Source organism: Antechinus flavipes, chromosome 6 (genome assembly GCF_016432865.1).
Source record: "Antechinus flavipes isolate AdamAnt ecotype Samford, QLD, Australia chromosome 6, AdamAnt_v2, whole genome shotgun sequence".
In the NCBI taxonomy this organism is placed as follows: Eukaryota; Metazoa; Chordata; class Mammalia; order Dasyuromorphia; family Dasyuridae; genus Antechinus; species Antechinus flavipes.
Genome location: NC_067403.1, coordinates 262,115,605 through 262,134,183, shown reverse-complemented (window position 1 = coordinate 262,134,183; position 18,579 = coordinate 262,115,605). Strand labels below are relative to the sequence as shown.

Genomic DNA, 18,579 nt, shown 5'->3' with positions numbered 1-18,579 from the left:
CTGGACCCGTGGGCTTGCAAATAGTAGCCACTCTCCACTGGGCCCGTGGGCTTGCAAATAGTAGCCACTCTCCACTGGACTCGTGGGCTTGCAAATGGTAGTCACTCTCCACTTGGCTCATGATTCATAGAATGTCCACACAGAGAGGAGAGACTCAGAAGGTCATAGCTGGGAGGAACCTTAGAGGTCTGCGCACACACCTTAACATGAGGCGAGGGGCCTTCCCCCACGAGCTACTTTGGTCCTTCCAGCTTCTGTCTGGTCGTCACATCGAGGCTTCGTGCTGTGTCTGAGTTCCACGATGTTCCATTTGTTTCCTACAACACGTCTCCACGGTTTGGGGCGGGATATTGCCTTTACATTACAAAGATGGAAACTGAGATTCACAAAGGTGAAATATCCACGTTTCCTCAATGATCAACGAACTCTCCTGTCATACCTGAGAAGGAAGGCTGGACCACGACAATAGCAACAGCTCCCCTAGCCCGATGATTCTGCTCCCCCAGGTGTCACCGTTCAAACCCAGCCGAATGCTTCTTAGATGGCTCTTCCTTGGGGTCATGCTCTTTAACCACAGGTGCCCCCATGGCTCTGCCCGGCTCTTCTCTTCTTTCTCCGTTCTCTGTCCTTCACTGGGTGATCTCACCACCTCTCATGCACTTAGTACCATCTCTGTGATGACTCTCAAACCAACAGAGCCAGCCTCTTTCCTGCTCTGTCTTCCATTTCCAGCGACCTGTTGGTTGTCTCCGTCTGGTTTCCTTAAAGGCAACATGTCCCAAACTGACCTCTGAGTTCTTGTCTTCCAGCCCTCCCTCGCTGAGCTGACCCATCCACATCTTGCCACGGGGGAACCAGGGAAGCGGTGGCCCCAGGGCTGAGGTCAGAGGCCCCGGGAGTCTGTGGGCAGAAAAGAGAAGAGAAGAGGGGAGGGTGGGGGAGGAGAAGGCACGCTCATTTCCAGTCAAGGCTCATCCCTCTCAAGGGACCTTTTAGGCACTTACGGGGCACCCACAGGAGGACAAATTGTAAATCCCTGCTCTGGGCTCCATTGCCTCTCAGGCTACTAAAAAAAAAAAGAGGGTGGAAAAGTCCTTTCCAGGCACTGATTTTGGAGGAGAAGAATCGGGGTTCAAATCCTATCGCAGACATTTTCTACTTGTGTGATCCTGGGCAAATCATGTCTCTCTGGGGCTCAGTTTCCTCATCTGTAAAGTGAGGGCATCGAACCAACCGGCCCCTGGGGCTCTGCCAGCCCTAAGCCTGTGCTCCTTTACAAAGCAAAAATCAGGCCACAGGGAGCGGAGCTGGCCCCAAGGCCCCCGGGGTCACCGCCTGCCTCCTTGTCCCCGCTCCCTTTGCGGGCTGAGGGAGTGGGAGCAGAATCCCCAGCTGCAACTGAAGACCAAGGAGGAGGGGGCGGTGGGTGGGAGCCCCACAGTCCACGGTTGGTCTCCTATTAGAGAAGGCTGCAGAGAGAGGCAGCCGCATCCTTTCTGTCTCTGGAAGCGCCTCTGTCCGCACCTGCTGCGCCAGGCTGCTCGCTGCCCCTCGGAGGCCCGCAGGCTCTGAGGGAGGAGCTTTGGGGGCCGCAAGGAGATCAGGGGCCCGCGGGCTAGGTGTGGCTGTCGGGGGCGGGGTGCGCGCAGGGTTTAAGGGTCCAGATTAAGGCTACCTGGGAGGTGCGGGGACCGCGCCCCAGGGATCCAGGGGGCGCCCTCGGTCTGTGGCTCGGGTCCCCCACGCCGGGCACCGGGAGGGGCGGGGCAGGGAACTGGGGCTGGAGCCACTGCGGGTTCTTGAAGGAGAAGGGGCGGAGGAGGCGGGCCAGCCCCGCCCCGGGCGGCGGGCACGGACAGCTCCCGCCTCCCTGGCTCGCTCGGTGCCTCCCCTCGGGAGTGGGAGCCCAGTCTCCAGGGCAGCGGCGGCGGCGGCGGCAGCGCCGGCCCCCTTCCTTCCTCCCTCCCGGCCGTCCCGTCCCCTCCGGGCCGCCGCCGTCCAGTGTCCCGCGCTCCCGGGCCGGCCCCATGGCGTCCTCGGCCGGTTCCCCCCCGCAGGCGGAGCGGCGGCGCTGGGGGTGGGGCCGTCGGGCCAGCGGGTCCCTGGGGCTCAGCCTCAGCCCCAAGGCCGGCTTCCCGTCGGAGCTGGCCGAGGTGAGCCCGGCGGCCGGAGCGTTCTACGCGCCTATCCCCGCGCCGGGGCCCGGCCCTCCCCCTGCCGCCGCGCCGGGGGCCCGGGGGGCCCCGGCCCCGCCGTCGCCGTCTCCGTCGCCCTCGCCGCCACCCACTGTGAGCCTGGACCCGCGCATGTCCATCTACAGCATGTGGCGCCCGCTGCTCACCCGCACCCACGTCCAGGGGCGCGTCTACAACTTCCTCGAGAGACCCACGGGCTGGAAGTGCTTCCTCTACCACTTCACGGTGTAAGTGTCCGCGCCGCCCCCTCCGCCCTGGCACGGGACCGCGATGTGTCCCACGTCGCCTGTCCCTGCGCGCTCCTGCCCGGGGTCGCCGCCGGGGGGCCGGGGAGGGTTGCTGGGCACTGTGCAGTAGCCTGGCCCCTGGGCTCTGAACCCTGCGTGACTGTCTGGGCCAGCGGCACCCCTTCCCCCACCCAGAGGGCAAGGCTGCCCGGCTCCCAGCACCTGGCCCAGGCCACTAGGCTGCCAGCCTCCTGGGGGGGTGGGGGGGGGGGAAGGGGAAGAGCCGCTCTCCCCGTGGAGATCCCTGCCGTGCCGCTGCCTGATTCCCAGCCTGTCAGGACGGCCAGGAAATAGTGGTTCTTGAAAGAGGGGTGGGGACTGAACGGGAGCAAGGGCTCTGATTGGACCGCTGCGTCTGGAGCCCCATTCGGGGGTCTTGCGCCTTTATTGCCTTCATTCAGCCTCCTCGAGCCAGCCACAGAAAAGGGGCCTTTTCCTTGAGCAGGTGAAGGAGGGAGGGCGTCGGGCCTGGTTTCACTGGGAGGGCAAGGACTGATGCGCATTCCCCAGCCAGCCAGCCAGCCCACCCAGCCATTTTCTCCCTCCTGGGGTGGGTGGGGGGCGTCCCCTCCCTGGCCCCGGCCCAGTGAGAGTGATCTTTTCTTGTTTCTGTTCTTGGGAATCTGGGCGTATTCCGAGTCTAGTCCACCCAGAAGCACCTGCTCACTGGGGAGAAAGGAAGTTTTCACTGGAATTGCCGCGGGCATGTTGTCTGGAATATTATTGTCAGGGTGGGGGGGGAGGGGAGACACCGGGAAAAGAAAGGCAGGGGTAGTGAGGCTTCTGCTGGGAGAGGAGCAGCTTTCCTGTCAGGGCCCGGTCCCTGTCCAGTTGGAGGGGGGGTGAGATGGTCTGGGGTCGAGTTGGCCACTTTGGAAAGAGATGGAGCGACCAGGATGCCGACTTAGGATCAGGAAGATCGACATTCAGAATCTTTCACTAGTTGTGTGAAATCATCTATCTTCTCAGGCTCAGTTTCTTCAGCTGGAAAATGGAGATAATACTGACCTCAACTTCTCCCTCCTTCCCTTCCTGTCACTCCTCCTCTCCCCCTGGGGGGGGGGTTCCTTGGGGGATCCTGATGCCTGGAGAGGGGGAGAGACCTCTGGGTCATGGGACCTAGGAGGTGCCCTTAGGTTTCCAGCCCTGTCCCTCTAACCCTTCCCCACCGCCCTCCCCTCCCTCCCCCAACTTCACCTTGAGCTTCCCAGAGTGTTGGGTGGGGGGTGGGATACAATGACAAGTTACTCCAGGTTCACAGAGGAGTTCCTTTCATTCCTTCCCTCCCACCCCAAACAGTTCCTGTCCTCAAGGAGCTTATATTTAACTGGGAGAGACAAGAGCTATAGATCAGAAGGCAACAGAAAACTGTGGAGGGGATGGAGGGTTACCTGAGAAAGGATGGCCCTAGCAGCGGAGGGTCTTGGAGAGTAGGTGGGACTTGGGCCGGGGCTGGGAGGAAGCCAGAGCTTCCACCGAGCAGAGTCCGTAGGGAGAGCATTATAGGGCTCGAGAAGGACCCGGGCAAAGACTTGGAAACTTAGTGGGACAGAGCCAGGAGGGATCTCTTGATCCCTAGGTGTGGGGAAGGGAGGGAGGAAGGATGTAGATTGTGGAGGACTTTTAATGCCAAACAGAGCCTTGGCTATTAATTTTGGAGGTAACGGGAGGCCATCGGGGATTATGGAGGTTCTTGACCTGATAAGTCAGGCCCACACTTTAAGGTTAGCCATCGGCTAACCTTGGCTAATTGGCTAAACACTTGTGGAGGGAGAGGGGTGGATGAAGGGAGACTCCTTGGAAGGCTTTTGCCATAGTCTAGTAAGGGGGATGGCGTGACCCTGTGAGTGGACAGAATGGGATGGACGTGAGAGAAACAAGGAGACTGCAAGCTGTCAGCAGAATGGCTCGGTAGGGTGAGAGAGCAGAGTCTGCGCTGGGGAACCTGGCTGACCGGGAGAATGGCGGCCGGACCTAGTGGGGATGACCTGGAGGAAGATCCAGCCAGGAGACTAGAAGCTAATATTGCTGTGGGACGTTCTATTCGGATTTGCAGAGCTTTTGACAGGCACGGCATCACAAAGAACTGTGTGAGAAGCATGCTCTTGTTCCTATTGAAAAGATGATTAAACTGAGGTTCAGAAAGGTTGAGGGATTGCCCAGGTCAACTGTCAAAGGCAGATTTGAACCCACACCTCCTGACTCCAAGTTTAGCACAATGATACCACGCTGAGAAGCAAGATGAATTAGGTCTTCTTTTTGTAGGGAGCTGACGGTCCTAAATTGTTTTTTTAATTTTTTGAAGGGGAGGGAGCATCTATTGATAAAGATACAATGAAGTGCCTGGAGCATCTGAAAACTGAGCCCTGGAACCACAGCCCCATTCAAGTGGGTGGCAAGGATAGGGTAGGGAAAATTCCCATGAGAGGAGGGAAGGGAAAGCCTGTTTCTAGCCTGGAACTGGCAGGTGGGGATGGCAGGGAGAAGGGGCCAGTCCTCAGATCCCTGAGCCAGCCAGAGGCTGGGATTATGTCGCAGGGTCATGGAAGCTGACTCAAAGATTCCGAGGCTGGGATTGTAATGGCTGCTCAAGTTCACTGATGGGAAACTTGAGACTTGTAAGTCACCTGTCCTTGACACCTGTCCAGATGAAGTGTGTTATCTGATCAGGTTTTTCAGGGGCCCTATCTGTTTCTGCTCCTTCAGTAAGCTTGCTAATTTGTAAAGATGAGCGGGCCCAGAGCACTGAAGAGCTTTTCCTTGGGAGGACTTGAGCATGGAAGGATGTTCTGGGCTGGTTTGGGCAGGGAACTTATCTTCTTTGCTTATCTCCGCCGAGTAAGAGTCAGGGCTAGACAAGACCTGGGAGCATTAGCCTCCCTCTGCGTGTTCTAGAATTCGAAAATATTTTACGGATTGTGTTTGTTCACATCATTATTGCTTCTCGGTAGCCTTCCAGTGCCAAGGACCTTGAAACAAAGACAGTTGACTAAAGCCAGTTCTCTCTCTCTCTCTCTCTCTCTCTCTCTCTCTCTCTCTCTCTCTCTCTCTCTCTTTCTCTTTCTCTCTCTCTCTAACTTAATTGTATCTTATTTTCCAATTACATATATAGTTTTTGACATTCATCTTTGTAAGATTTTGAGTTTCAACTTTTTCTTCCTCTCTCCCTCTCTTCATTCCCCTTCCCCAAGAAAGTAAGCCCTCTAATATAGATTATTACTTATACAATCATGTTAAACATATTTCCACATTAGTCGTGTTGTGAAAGAAAAAATGAAAGAAAAGGGGAAAACCACAAAAAAAAAAATAGTCTGCTTTGATGTGAACTCAGACTCTGATTCTTTCCTTGGTGGCGGAACCTTTTGGAATTAAATCATTGTAATGCTGAGGCAATGTTGCTGTTACCATATACAATGTTCTACTCTAGTTGATCATTATACAATGTTGCTGTTATTGTATACAATGTTCTATTATAGTTGATCATCATACAATGTTGCTATTACTGTATACAATGTTCTATTGTAGTTGATCATCATACAATGTTGCTGTTACTGTATACAATGTTCTATTGTAGTTGATCATCATACAATGTTGCTGTTACTATATACAATGTTTTTCTCACTTTACTCTGCGAGAGTTCATACAAGTCTTTCCAGGGTTTTCTGAAATCATCTTGCTCATCATTTCTTATAGCACAATAGTATCCTTTCACAATCATATAATTCAACTGATTCAGCATTTCCCCAATTGACCCGCATCCCCTCAAATTTCCAGTTGTTTTTTTCAACGGACTCATCTTGCTGGTTGGACAGTGCTCACACCATTTCAACCCCCTAATCCATCCCTTCCCTGTGGGGTAGAAGGAAGTAAGCTAGACCACTTGGCTTCTGCTATTGACCACCCCATGAATCCGAATGCTGATGTCTTGTAGTTTTTCTTTGTACTGTTATAGTAGCTGGGTTTATTTGGCTGACTTCTCTGCTTTAGTTCTTCCCTATCTTTTCCTCATTTCTTACAGCTGGTAAGTGATTCCTATGATGTTTCTCTTTCCAACTATGGGTAGCCCTTCTCCAGTGCATTTTACTGTTGTCCCCAGAAGTGTTGGGTGCGTTTCCATGGGAAGGGGCCTTTTTCCTGCTGCTTTTAATGGTCTTGGGGTTCCTGCCATCAAAGATCAAACTGGTCACTTTACAGTTTAGAATATTTCTGCCCAAAGAGGACAAGGGGCCCATCCTAAATCACACCTTCAGTAAGTAGATGGCAGGGCTGGGACTCCCAGCCAGCTGCTGTGACCCCTGCCCTAGGACTCCTGCTGGGGCTCCTGCCTCTAAGAGAGTCCTAGAGACAGAGGGGGTGGCCTGTCCTCTCAGCTCCCTTCCCCCATCCTGACTGAGGCCTTTCTGCCCTCCTTCCTGCCCCTCGACTCATGGAGAAGGTGATTTCTGGAGGGGGTGTGTGTGACTGTACCCATCATGCTTTAGAGTTAGAGAGGAGAGAACCTATTGTCACATTGCTGTCCCTCTTCTCTGCCGGGATCAGCCCCCAAACCTTCCTCTGAGGAAGCTGCCCAAGGCTCCCTGGAGCCAGGAAGGACCTTTAAGGCCCCATCTTGTCCATTTTGGAGGTGTAGAATTAGGGAGGTAACATGGCTTGCCTGAGATTGCGGAGCAGGGATATCAGCCCAGCTCTTCTCTCCTTCTTTCTCTTGTTCTGGGCTCTTTGATGTCCTCCTGTGACCTTCAAGCTCTGCCCAGAATTAGAAGATGCTTGGGGGAAGGGAGAGGACCGGCAGGAAGTGAGAAGGGCAGGAAGCTCTGGGCTTAGGGTGACGGCAGCCTGACCTATATACATCCCTGGTAGAATTTCCTCTTCTTTCAAAGGGGAGGCACCTTCTCTGTGCATCTTCCCCCCCCCCCCCCCCAACTGTGCTGGTCCACAATACATGTTCATTAGCTGATTGCTTTATTAGCTGGGCTCCTGGGGAAGCCCTCTCCCCACCCGAGGGTGCCTCTGAGTCTCCAGGCCCCTCCTGTGCCATGAGGGGCGTGGCTCGGTTCTTGATGCCGTGGCTGGCTGTTGGAGGCAGGGGTTGCCGGCTTGCTCCGGCTGGGCCCATCGCCCTCTGGCTGGAGCGTGGGCAGCTGGCCGCTCTGTCTCTGGGCTCCCGGAATACGCTTCCCCAGGAATGGGAGCCCTTACCACCTCCACCCCCACCCCAAGGAAGCCTGGTCCGGAGCTGGGCATATTGGAGACCCATCACATGCCCACTGGCAGCCTGCTAGAGCAGGTTTCTTTGGTGGGGGGGACTCCAGGGGAGGCCGAGCGGGATTTCTGGATCCTCCCCCGCTCATGGCAGAGGGCTTGGGGCCGCCCTGAGTGTGGGGGGCCCGGGCTGGAGGCTCCGGCCTTCTCCGCGGGCCGCGGCCGGCCTGCTCCATCCAGGCCCGCAGAGCCTCCTCTGCCATCCCGCTGGCCAGCTCACTGCGCTGCCTCCCACTGCCCGCCCACAGGAAGCGTGGCTTTACAAGTGGGCTTCTTCCTGATTTCAATTGTTTTTACTCTGGGAACTTTCTTACCAAGAGCATTTCTGGCCTGGAGGGAGGTGAGGGCCTTGTGGCTGCCCTGCTCTGCTGAGGGAAGTAAGCCGGGGAGGGGGGGGGTTCCCAGCCTGGGGAGTTGGGCCCTTTGCCCTCCCAAGCCCGGCCCAGAGTCTTCAGCAGGGGTTTGAATTCAAGGTCAGGCCGTGCTACTGCTTGGCTATGGGGCGTTGGGCAAGTGCCCCTCTGGGCCGGTTTCGGGGCTGTCAGACGGGGAGCTCGGTCAGGCTGGCGGGCTCAGAGAAGCTTCCCGAGCTTTGGTCTCCTGCGGCTGGGAGGCCGAGCTCGGAGGCAGGGCCCGTCAAGGCCCCGTATTCTTGGGCCAGGGTGGGCAGTTGTACCCAGAAGGCGCGGGAGGCCTGGAGTGGGCTTAGGGCAAGGAAACAAAGGCCTTGCTTCCGGGCGGCCTCGACGAGCCGTGTCCCTGGCCTGGGCTGGTGGGGTCATCAGTGCTAGTGTTGAGGTCTAGCTTTGGGCTACCTGAATGAAATTAGGGTTAAGGTCTAGTGGCAGGTTTGGGTACAGATTCGGAGCAAGGGGGTCTAGTGGCGGCGCGAGTTCCCAATAAAAGCATTTATTGGCCCGGAGAGCTAGACTGATAAAAGAGGTTTATTATTAGATAAGCAAAGTTAAAGTATAGGCGAAGGGAGAGATAAGGAGGGCACTGGACAGAGGGTCCAGTGGACAGAGGGTCCTCACATGGTAGCCATGTTTGGAATCTCTGCAAAGAGGGGTTCCCAGCGTGGCCTTTTTATAATAGGAGACTTAGCTCCAGGGGCTTTGGGTGTCGCCCCAAAGTTGGCTCATATGGGGTGGGGCTGAGAACAGGTCAGATCTTCTATTGGAATTCAAAGGGACCAGGATTTGTGAGTTAAAGGGCCATTTACATTATTAAGTAGGAGAGGATGGGAATCTAGAAAGAAGTCTTTCCCGCATCACTGAGGGGCCCAGAGGCCTTCTACCCCCATGCCCTCATTATACAGGGAAAGGCAGCCAAGACCCAGAGAGGGGAGGCCACTTTGCTAAGGTCACATGGCTTTTAAGTGGCTGAGTTGAGATTCGAACTCAGGTCCTCCAGGCAAAATCCAGAGCTTTCCTCATGTGCTTTACTGACCAGGGTCAAACTGGAAGTAAATGACAAAGCCAGGATTTGAGGCTGGGGTCTCTCATGGCCCTACTTTTCTTCCCTGTCTGCTCTAGGAAATCCCAGCCTTCCTTGGCTAAGGCTTCCTCCAGGCCCTGCCTCAGGGTGATCTCTTCTCCTGGCTGGGTTGTGGTCAGCGCTCACACATTTGCTGGCCTCCAGTTCTGTGCAGCCCTCCAGCCTCCTGTCCCGGGCCGGATGGTCCTCCAGCCTCCTGTCCCGGGCCGGATGGTCCTCCAGCCTCCTGTCCTGGGCCTGCTGGTCCCCAGCCTCCTGTCCTGGGCCCGATGGTCCTCCAGTCTCCTGTCCTGGGCCCGATGGTCCTCCAGCCTCCTGTCCCGGGCCCGATGGTCCTCCAGCCTCCTGTCCTGGGCCCGATGGTCCCCAGCCTCCTGTCCCGGGCCCGATGGTCCTCCAGCCTCCTGTCCCGGGCCTGATGGTCCCCAGCCTCCTGTCCCGGGCCCGATGGTCCTCCAGCCTCCTGTCCCGGGCCCGATGGTCCTCCAGTCTCCTGTCCCCAGGCTGGTGGCCCCCGGTAGGATGGCCTGTGCAGGGCTCGCCCACAGCGGTGGGCCACAAGCTGAGCCACCTTGCAGGTTGGCCGGAGCTGGGGCAGCTGGGAGAGCCTGACGGGGTCATGTCTGGTCCCCGCCAGTTCCTGATGCCCGTCCTGCCGCCGCCGGCCCCCAGGTGCCCCTGCCCGGCCTTCCATAAACATTTCTTCAGTGGCATCGAATGGGGCCAAGGAGTTAACCCAAACATTCCCGGGGAGGATATCCTGTCCCTGAACCACCAGGCCTCTCTAGCCAGCCCCTCCCACAGATCAGAGGCCCCGCCCCCAGACCAGAGGCCCCTTCCCCCCGGGGCCCGGGCAGACCTTGGGCTTGGCTGTGTGTGTGTCTGACCCCCAGACCCTCGTCCCCCACGTGAACTCTGCTCTCCTCAGGGCACGACCCTCTCACTTTGGAAGAGACTTGGAGGGGCCGCCTAAGAAAGGAGGAAGGAAGCGGGTCTCACGGTGTCACCCCCTCCCCATCAGCCTCAGTGGCTCCTCACCTCCAGGAGCAAATCCAAAATGCTTTGTTTGGCCTTCAAGGCCCTTCCTAACCCGCGTTCTCCCAGCCGACTCCCCTACACGTTCTCTTGGATCTGGGGCCAGGCCTCCTGGCTGTCCCAGCTCCCACTGCTGCCCTCCTTGGCTTCCTCCTCCAGGAAGCCCTCCCTCTGCCAAGACTTCCTCTTTAGCCAGTCCAGAACTTCTCGTACAGGTTTGTTGCATGTTGTTTCCAGGCTAGATTCTAAGCTCCCTGAGGACAGAAACTGCCCTTTGCCTTTCCTTGTATCCTCAGTACTTAGAGCAGCACTTAGTGTATATAGTGGGTGTTTAATAAATGCTTATTGAGCGACTACTCGAGTCCTACCCTCTCCTTTGACAGGGGAAGAGTCCCCTTTGAGTGGTTGCCCCAGGCAGAGGCCGGAGGAACCTCCTCTGTTTGAGATCTGCCTCCTAATAACCCCCAGAACCAGCCCTCCCATACCCCCCCAACCTCTCCTGCCCTTCCCGGCTCAGGTGCACCCCCAGCACCTCCTGGGGGGAGGGGGAGAGCCCCCCGGGGGCCGGTCAGTGACTGACCGGGCTCTCAGGCTCGCCCTGCCCCCTTCCTTGGCCGGCTCTTGGTCCTCCCAGAGTTTATTGTCAACAGAAACATGCTCAGAAGAGGAATGACTGTGGCTTGTCCCCTCCCCCCACCCCACCCCCAGCCTCCTGGGAGAGGAGCCAGTGCAGAGGCCCCGTGGGCCGGGCAGGACTGGGCTGGTGGTGCTCCAGGGTGCCAGGCTCTTCTTCTCTCCCCCTGGCGCTCCCACAGTGGGGAAGGGGCCTTCTGGGCCTGTTTCTCCTCCTTTAGCTGAAGCCATCCAGCCAGTGGCTCAGGGGAAAGGGCCCTGGGGCTGGAGTCAGGAAAAGCTCCGTTCAGATCCACTCAGATACTTATTACTGTCTGACCCTGTGAGTCACTTCACCCTGTTTGCCTCAGTTTCCTCATCTGTAAAATGAGCTGAAGAAGGAAATGGCCAACCAGCCCAGTGTCTCTGCCAAAAAAAACCTTAATGGGTCATGAAAGGTCAGATGCTCCTGAGCATCTGTGGGGGGAGGGGGAAGGAGGAGGAAGGATCTCATCCTACTCTGGAGATGCTAGACATGGAGAAGAAGATCTCATCAGAGATTCAGTCCTAAGAATATGGATATTAATGGGTCAGTGGAGCAGGGGGTCTCTGGCAAAGGGCCGTGGGGGGGGTCTCTGGTGAAAGTCTGGGGGGGGGGTCTCCGGTGAAGGGCTGTGGGTGTCTCTGGCAAAGGGCCATGGGGGGGAATCTCCAGAAGGGTCGTGGGGGGCCTCCAGTGAAGGGCTTTGGGGGGTCTCCCGTGAAGGGCTGTGGGGGGGTCTCCGGCAAAGGGCCATGGGGGGGAATCTCCAGAAGGTCGTGGGGGGCCTCCAGTGAAGGGCTTTGGGGGGTCTCCGGCAAAGGGCCCAGGGCTCTGGCTTGAGACTGCTTCACATTTTAACAGAGGCGCGGGGTATGAGGGGGAGATGAAATGCATTGTCTTCAAAGTCAAGCTGGGGGGAGGAGCTGACACGCTCAAGGATATCATGTCAGAGTTAGGCTCCCAAAGGCTCTTGGGCTGCATCTAGTGGAATAAAATTCGACAAGGACAAGGGCAAAGCCCGGCACCCGGGCACCAAAAGTCAGCTCCGCAAGTGGGGAAGGTGGGGCCAGGCAGCAGGAGTTCTGAAGAAAGGCCTGGGGTCTGTGTGGACCACAGACTCCAAAGGAGTCAGCTGATGAGATCTTGGGGCTCTATAGAAATGGAATTTGTGGCTGAAGTTACAGGCTTGGGGACGTGTGAGTCTCCCTGGGCTCTGCTTTCATCAGACATAGCCTGGAGGACAGCAACCATGGATTAAAGACATGGAAGAACTCTATGTCTCTGTCTTTCTGTCTCTGTCTGTCTCTGTCTGTCTGTCTGTCTGTCTCTCTGTCTTTTTCTTTCTCCCTTTCTTCTTTCCTCCCTCTCTCCTATCCCTCTTTTCCCTCCCCTCTCCTCCCCTCCTCCAGCAGCAGCTATCACTATTGGGGGGGGCAGGGATCAGAGTGCTTGTCTCCCCCTGTGACTCTGTCCCAGGTTTCCGTGGGGAGCTGGGGGGGGGCAGCTGAGTGGCCCATCCCGGAGCTGCCTGGCGGGGGTTTGGAGGGCACGTCTCCAGTTTCATTTTTGCAGAGGTTCCTCTCACCCTGGACGTTCGGTTCAGGCTGATGCAAAAACTGGGAGCTTCCTTTTTGTGAGCTGCCCCCGCTGGGGGGTGCGGCCGAAGCAGTCCGGGGCGGCCTGGCGGGCAGGAGGCGGGCAGGGGCAGAAAGGAGCCAGCCCCTGATGCCAGGGGGGAGCCCCCGGCCTCTAGGAGGCTAAATCGGGGAAGTTTTGAATGGGATCTGGAAGCCACCCCAGCCAAGACAGGAGGCTCATTCCCAGGAGAATGACCATGGGAAGCTGGATCCTTTGGCCATGGTGAGCCATGGGACTTATTAGGAAATGTGATTTACCTCAGACGGAAGTGAGCCACCTGCAGCCAGAACTAGTGTTAAGGGACTGATAGCAGGCAGGGAAGGAAGGCTGGGGATTCTTTAAGAAGTACAACTAAAACGATCGGCTCTGCAGAAGGTGCTTATCTATTAGCCCATGAGCCTCAAACGGGGGGGGGGGAGTGTTTGTTTTAATGGGTGACCTTGGCACATCAAGCAGACATAGTCAATTCATTTTGCAGGTGGAGAAACTGAGGCAGCACAGACAGATGGTAGGGCCAGAGTGCTCTACAGATCTGTGGTCATTTGGATGCTGTCCTGCCCACCAAGGTTAGGTGGCAGGGACTGGATCTGGCCCTGTCATAGGGAGGTCTGGTCAAGGGTCACCCAAAGTCTCGGGAAGCAGTGAGGGCTCCCTCTTGCTGAGGAAATGGGTGAAAGGCTTGGTTAAGAGTTGTTCCCAGAACTCCTTCCTCAGGACTAGACTGGACTCTGTGGCCTCTGAAATCTCATCCAACTTCAAAGTTCTGCCCGGGTCTTGGGCCTCCATGGGATTCAGGAGGCAGTATGATTCCCAGGAAGCCCAAACATACACGGTGCCTCCGATCCCTCCTCTCAGGAGATGGAATTATCCCTGGCTGCGTGTGAAATCCTGAGCCCTATGGACCCATCCTTAACACCGTATCCCAAGATCAGATCAAAATGGGTCCATGACCTAGGCATAAAGAACGAGATTATAAATAAATTAGAGGAACATAGGATAGTTTATCTCTCAGACTTGTGGAGGAGAAAGAAATTTGTGACCAAAGATGAACTAGAGACCATTACTGATCACAGAATAGAAAATTTTGATTCTATCAAATTAAAAAGCCTTTGTACAAACAAAACTAATGCAAACAAGATTAGAAGGGAAGCAACAAACTGGGAAAACATCTTCACAGTTAAAGGTTCTGATAAAGGCCTCATTTCCAAAATATAGAGAGAACTGACTCAAATTTATAAGAAATCAAGCCATTCTCCAATTGATAAATGGTCAAAGGATATGAACAGACAATTTTCAGAGGATGAAATTGAAACTATTACCACTCATATGAAAGAGTGTTCCAAATCACTATTGATCAGAGAAATGCAAATTAAGACAACTCTGAGATACCACTACACACCTGTCAGATTGGCTAAGATGACAGGAAAAAATAATGATGAATGTTGGAGGGGATGCGGGAAAACGGGGACACTGATGCATTGTTGGTGGAGTTGTGAACGAATCCAACCATTCTGGAGAGCAATCTGGAATTATGCCCAAAAAGTTATCAAACTGTGCCTACCCTTTGATCCAGCAGTGTTTCTATTGGGCTTATACCCCAAAGAGATACTAAAGAAGGGAAAGGGACCTGTATGTGCCAAACTGTCTGTGGCAGCCCTGTTTGTAGTGGCTAGAAACTGGAAATTGAATGGATGCCCATCAATTGGAGAATGGCTGGGTAAATTGTGGTATATGAATGTTATGGAATATTATTGCTCTGTAAGGAATGACCAGCAGGATGAATACAGAGAGGCTTGGAGAGACTTACATGAACTGATGCTAAGTGAAATGAGCAGATCCAGGAGATCATAATACACTTCAACAACCATACTGTTTGAGGATGTATTCTGATGGAAGTGGATTTCTTTGACAAAGAGATCTAACTCAGTTTCAATGGATAAATGATGGACAGAAGCAGCTACACCCAAAGAAAGAACCCTGGGAAACGAATGTGAACTATTTGCATTTTTGTTTTTCCTCCCGGGTTATTTCTATCTTCTGAATCCAATTCTCCCTGTGCAACAGGAGAACTGTTCAATTTTGCATACATATATTGTATCTAGGATAGATATACTGCAACATATCTAACATATATAAGACTGCTTGCCATCTGGGGGAAGAGGGGGAGGGAGGGAGGGGAAAAATCGGAACAGAAGTGAGTGCAAGGGATGATGTTGTAAAAAAATTACTCTGGCATGGGTTCTGTCAATAAAAAGTTATTATAAAAATAAATAAATTAATTACTTAAATTAAATTAAAAAAAAAAGAAGAAATCCTGAGCCCTGGTTAGCCAGTCCTTGAAGTTGGATCTGCTCTTAGAAACAGTTTAGCCACAGATATTTTAACAGTTTGCCGCAGTTATTTTAAGGACACATCTACACTCTGGGGCTGCTCCTTCCCACTGCAATTCCTTCCCACTTTCAGTTCCCCTTGGCTTCCTGAGCCAGTTTCCAAGCTCTTAGATAGGATGTGAGCTGTGTCTGCTCCAATGCTAGGCCCCACGTCTAGTTTTACATATGCTTAACTATCAACATTCACTTGTGCATCCATCCATCCATCCATCCATCCATCCATCCATTCATTTATTCGTCTATCCATGCATTCATGCATTCCATTCATTCATTTGTCCGTCCATGCATCATCCATCCATCCATTTATTCAATTTTCCATGTATCCATGCATCCATTCATTCAATTTTCCATGTATCCATGCATCCATTCATTCAATTTTCCATGTATCCATGCATCCATTCATTCATACATTCATTCATTTGTCCATCCCCCCAAGCCATTTATTCATCTATCCATGCATTCATGCATTCCATTCATTCATTTGTCCATCATCCATCTATTCAACTTTCCATGCATCCATTCATTCATACATTCAGTTGTCCTCCCATGCATCCACCCATCCATTTATTCTTTCATGCATGCATTCATTCATTCAACCATCCATGTTTGCATGCATCTATCCATTCATTTATTCATGTATTCATTCAGCCATCTATGTATTCATACATGTATCCCATTCATTCATGCATTCATTCATCTAGCCATCCATGTATACATTCATTTATTCATACATTTATTCATTCATCCATCTAGGCATTCATCCATAAATCCATTTATTCATATCAATTATTTATACAGTGCTTGTAGGGTGCAGAGCTCCATACTTGATTCTGGAAAGATCTATGCATTGTGGGCCCCAGTGGATGCTATGCCAATGAAGGACATTTCAGAGAGTCCAGTTGGGGTATTAAGGCTCTAAGGATCACTGATTGAACCTTTTGAATCTTATGATGGACAAAGAGTGATCCACTATGACGGAAGGGGGTTCCAAAGTAAACCCTTGGCCAAGAGTATCAGCTCTGACCTTCCCTGACATGAGGCATCTCAGATGGTGGTCAGAGTTCGCTGGTTGGCGAGGATGGAGGATATCTCCTTTCTCAGCTTGAGATCTGTTCTCTGTTGACTGTAACTTTGGGTCTGCCCCTGCGTCTGCAAAGCCAGATGTACTCATGAATCCCTCGGTTATTGCTCATGAAAATTCTGGACACGCTTGACCATTGGGTTTTCCATTTAAGTTATGATGAAAAACAGTGTGATACAAAGGAAAAGCGTAGGATCTGGAGTCCGAAATCTTGTGTTCTAATTTCACCTTTTCCTTTTCCTTTACTTTTTCCCCAGAGGAGGTGGGGTTGATTATTATTCCCTTTTTACTGATGAGAAATTTAAGACTCATTGAGAAGGAACATGCTCATATCAAATGAGCTGGAAAAGGAAATGGCCAACTAGTCCAGTATCTTTGCAAAGAAAACCCCCGATAGGGTCAAAGAGAGTCAGACATGCCTGAACAATAAAAACACCAACCTGTGTGTAGGTATGCACAGACATATACATGTGCATATCTATCTATCCATCTATAGCTAATATACAATAGAAAGAAGGTTACCAAAAAAATCAGACCAAATGGCTGGAACAGGTCAGATGCAAAGAGATGTCTCCTAAATTAGGCCTTGAAGAAATGCAGATGTCTCCAGAAACAGAGAATCTCTTAAAAAATCAGTTTCTTTAAAGAGCACTTTGTAATTGAATCTATGCAAGTATTTTGTGGGCTTTGGTAGGTTGATTCACTGGTGCGTCTATGCATTTTGTAATTATTCAGAACGGAATTTCCTTTTCTTTGCCTCTTGGATCTTGTTATTATATAAAAATGCTATTGATCTTTGAAGGTTTGTTTTATATCCTGAAGCTATTAATTTTCTCAATTAGTATTTTTCACTGATTCTCTAGGTTTTCCTAAGTATTTTATCATCTAATCAGCAAATAAAGATAGTTTTGGCTCCTCTTTACCTTTAATTTTTTTCTCTTGTCTTATTGCTTTTGCTAGTATTTCCAGAACTATATCAATTAGGAGTGAGGAGAATAGATGTACTGACTTTATTCTTATATTTATTGGAAAAGTTTTTAGAGTATTCCCATTTCATATAATTCTTGTCTTTGGGTTTTAGATAAATACTTTTTATGATATTAATATTTATAACATTAAAAAGATTCCCCCTCGAAAAACATTAAAAGGGATCTTTTATGCTTATATGTTCTTTGTAGGAGTTTTAGCATGAATAAGTGTTATACTTTGTCAAAGCCCTTTTCTGCATCTGTTGAGATGATCATGGGATTTGAAATATTTTTGTTTTCAATATGCTTAATTATGGTGATTGTGGAAAGAGCTTTTTGATAGGGATAGAATTGTTATTTACATCCAATTCAATAAATGTTTAGCCTTTGCTGTGTGCAAGACCTTCTGTTTCGTGGTAAGAATACAAAAATGTCTCCCTTTGGGGAATTTAAGCAGAAAAGATAAGAATCCTAGACCCCTGGGATCCTAGGACAATAGCTCTAGAACTGGAATGGATTTCAGAACCATCTAAAATATCTCCCTAATTCTGGAGGTGAAGAACCTGAGGCCGAGATACATATTTGTCTTTATACACACACAGACACACATACACAAACGCACACAAATGCACACAAATACACACCTATATGGTAGCTAGTAGCTCAATGGATAGTGTGCTAAGCCTAGAGTTAGGAAGAGTCATCTTCCTGAGTTCAAATCTGGTCTCAAACATTTTTTAGCTGTGTGACCCTGGCGAAGTCACTTAACCTATTTGCCTCAGTTTCCCCATCTGTAAAATGAGCTGGAAAAGAAATGGCCAACCAGTTCAGTATCTTTACAAAGAAAACCCCAAATGGGGTCAGAAAGAGTCAGACATGACTGAACAACAACAATAACAACAATGTGTGTGTGTGGGGGTCTATACAGACATATACATGTGCATATCGATCTATCCATCTCTTTCTAACATACAGCAGAAAGAAGAAGGTTACAAAAGAGATCAGACCAGAGTGGCTGGAACAGGTCAGATGCGAAGAGATGTCTTCTAAACTAGACCTTGATGAAATGCAAATGTCTCCAGAAGAAGAGACACCTCCTAAAAAAACAATTCGACTATGTCACCTTCTTGCTTAATACACTTCAGTGGCTCCCTATTACTCCTAAGTTTCTTTAAATACAGAGTTGGGCCTTGAAAGCAGCCTTCGTCCTACTTATATTTCCAGCCTTGTTCTACCTCCTGTCCCATCACATACACCATTGTCCCACCCCGTTGACCTTCTTGCTGGCTCTCTCAGCTGATACCTCATCTGCCATCTCTGTGCCTTTGCCTAGAACGTCCCCCCACATCAGAAATGCTCCCGTCTTCTCCCTCTTATAATCTCTCATTTCCTTTCAAAATCAGCTAAGAATCACCTGCCCTGTGAGCCTGTTCTTGTCTTCTCCTATTGAATACATGACAGGATGCAAATCCACTTGAGTTATTTTGTACTGATGTAAAGAATAACCTGCTGCTCCCATCATAACGCAGGGCAAGCTCCTTGAGCTCTGGGTCTGCTGCAGCTTTGTACTT

The 18,579-nt window shown here is 51.8% G+C and overlaps 1 protein-coding gene across 2 annotated transcripts in view; it reads left to right on the top strand.

Moving 5' to 3' along the window:
• Positions 1-1,938: 1,938 nt before the first annotated feature.
• Positions 1,939-18,579, top strand: part of KCNQ1 (potassium voltage-gated channel subfamily Q member 1) — a 218,504-nt gene continuing 201,863 nt past the window's right edge. For both annotated transcript variants that reach the window (XM_051967079.1, XM_051967080.1), the window contains exon 1: positions 1,939-2,422. In XM_051967079.1, coding sequence (XP_051823039.1) covers positions 2,028-2,422 — 395 coding nt within the window. In that variant the 5' untranslated portion in view covers positions 1,939-2,027. The remainder of the gene's footprint in view (positions 2,423-18,579) is intronic.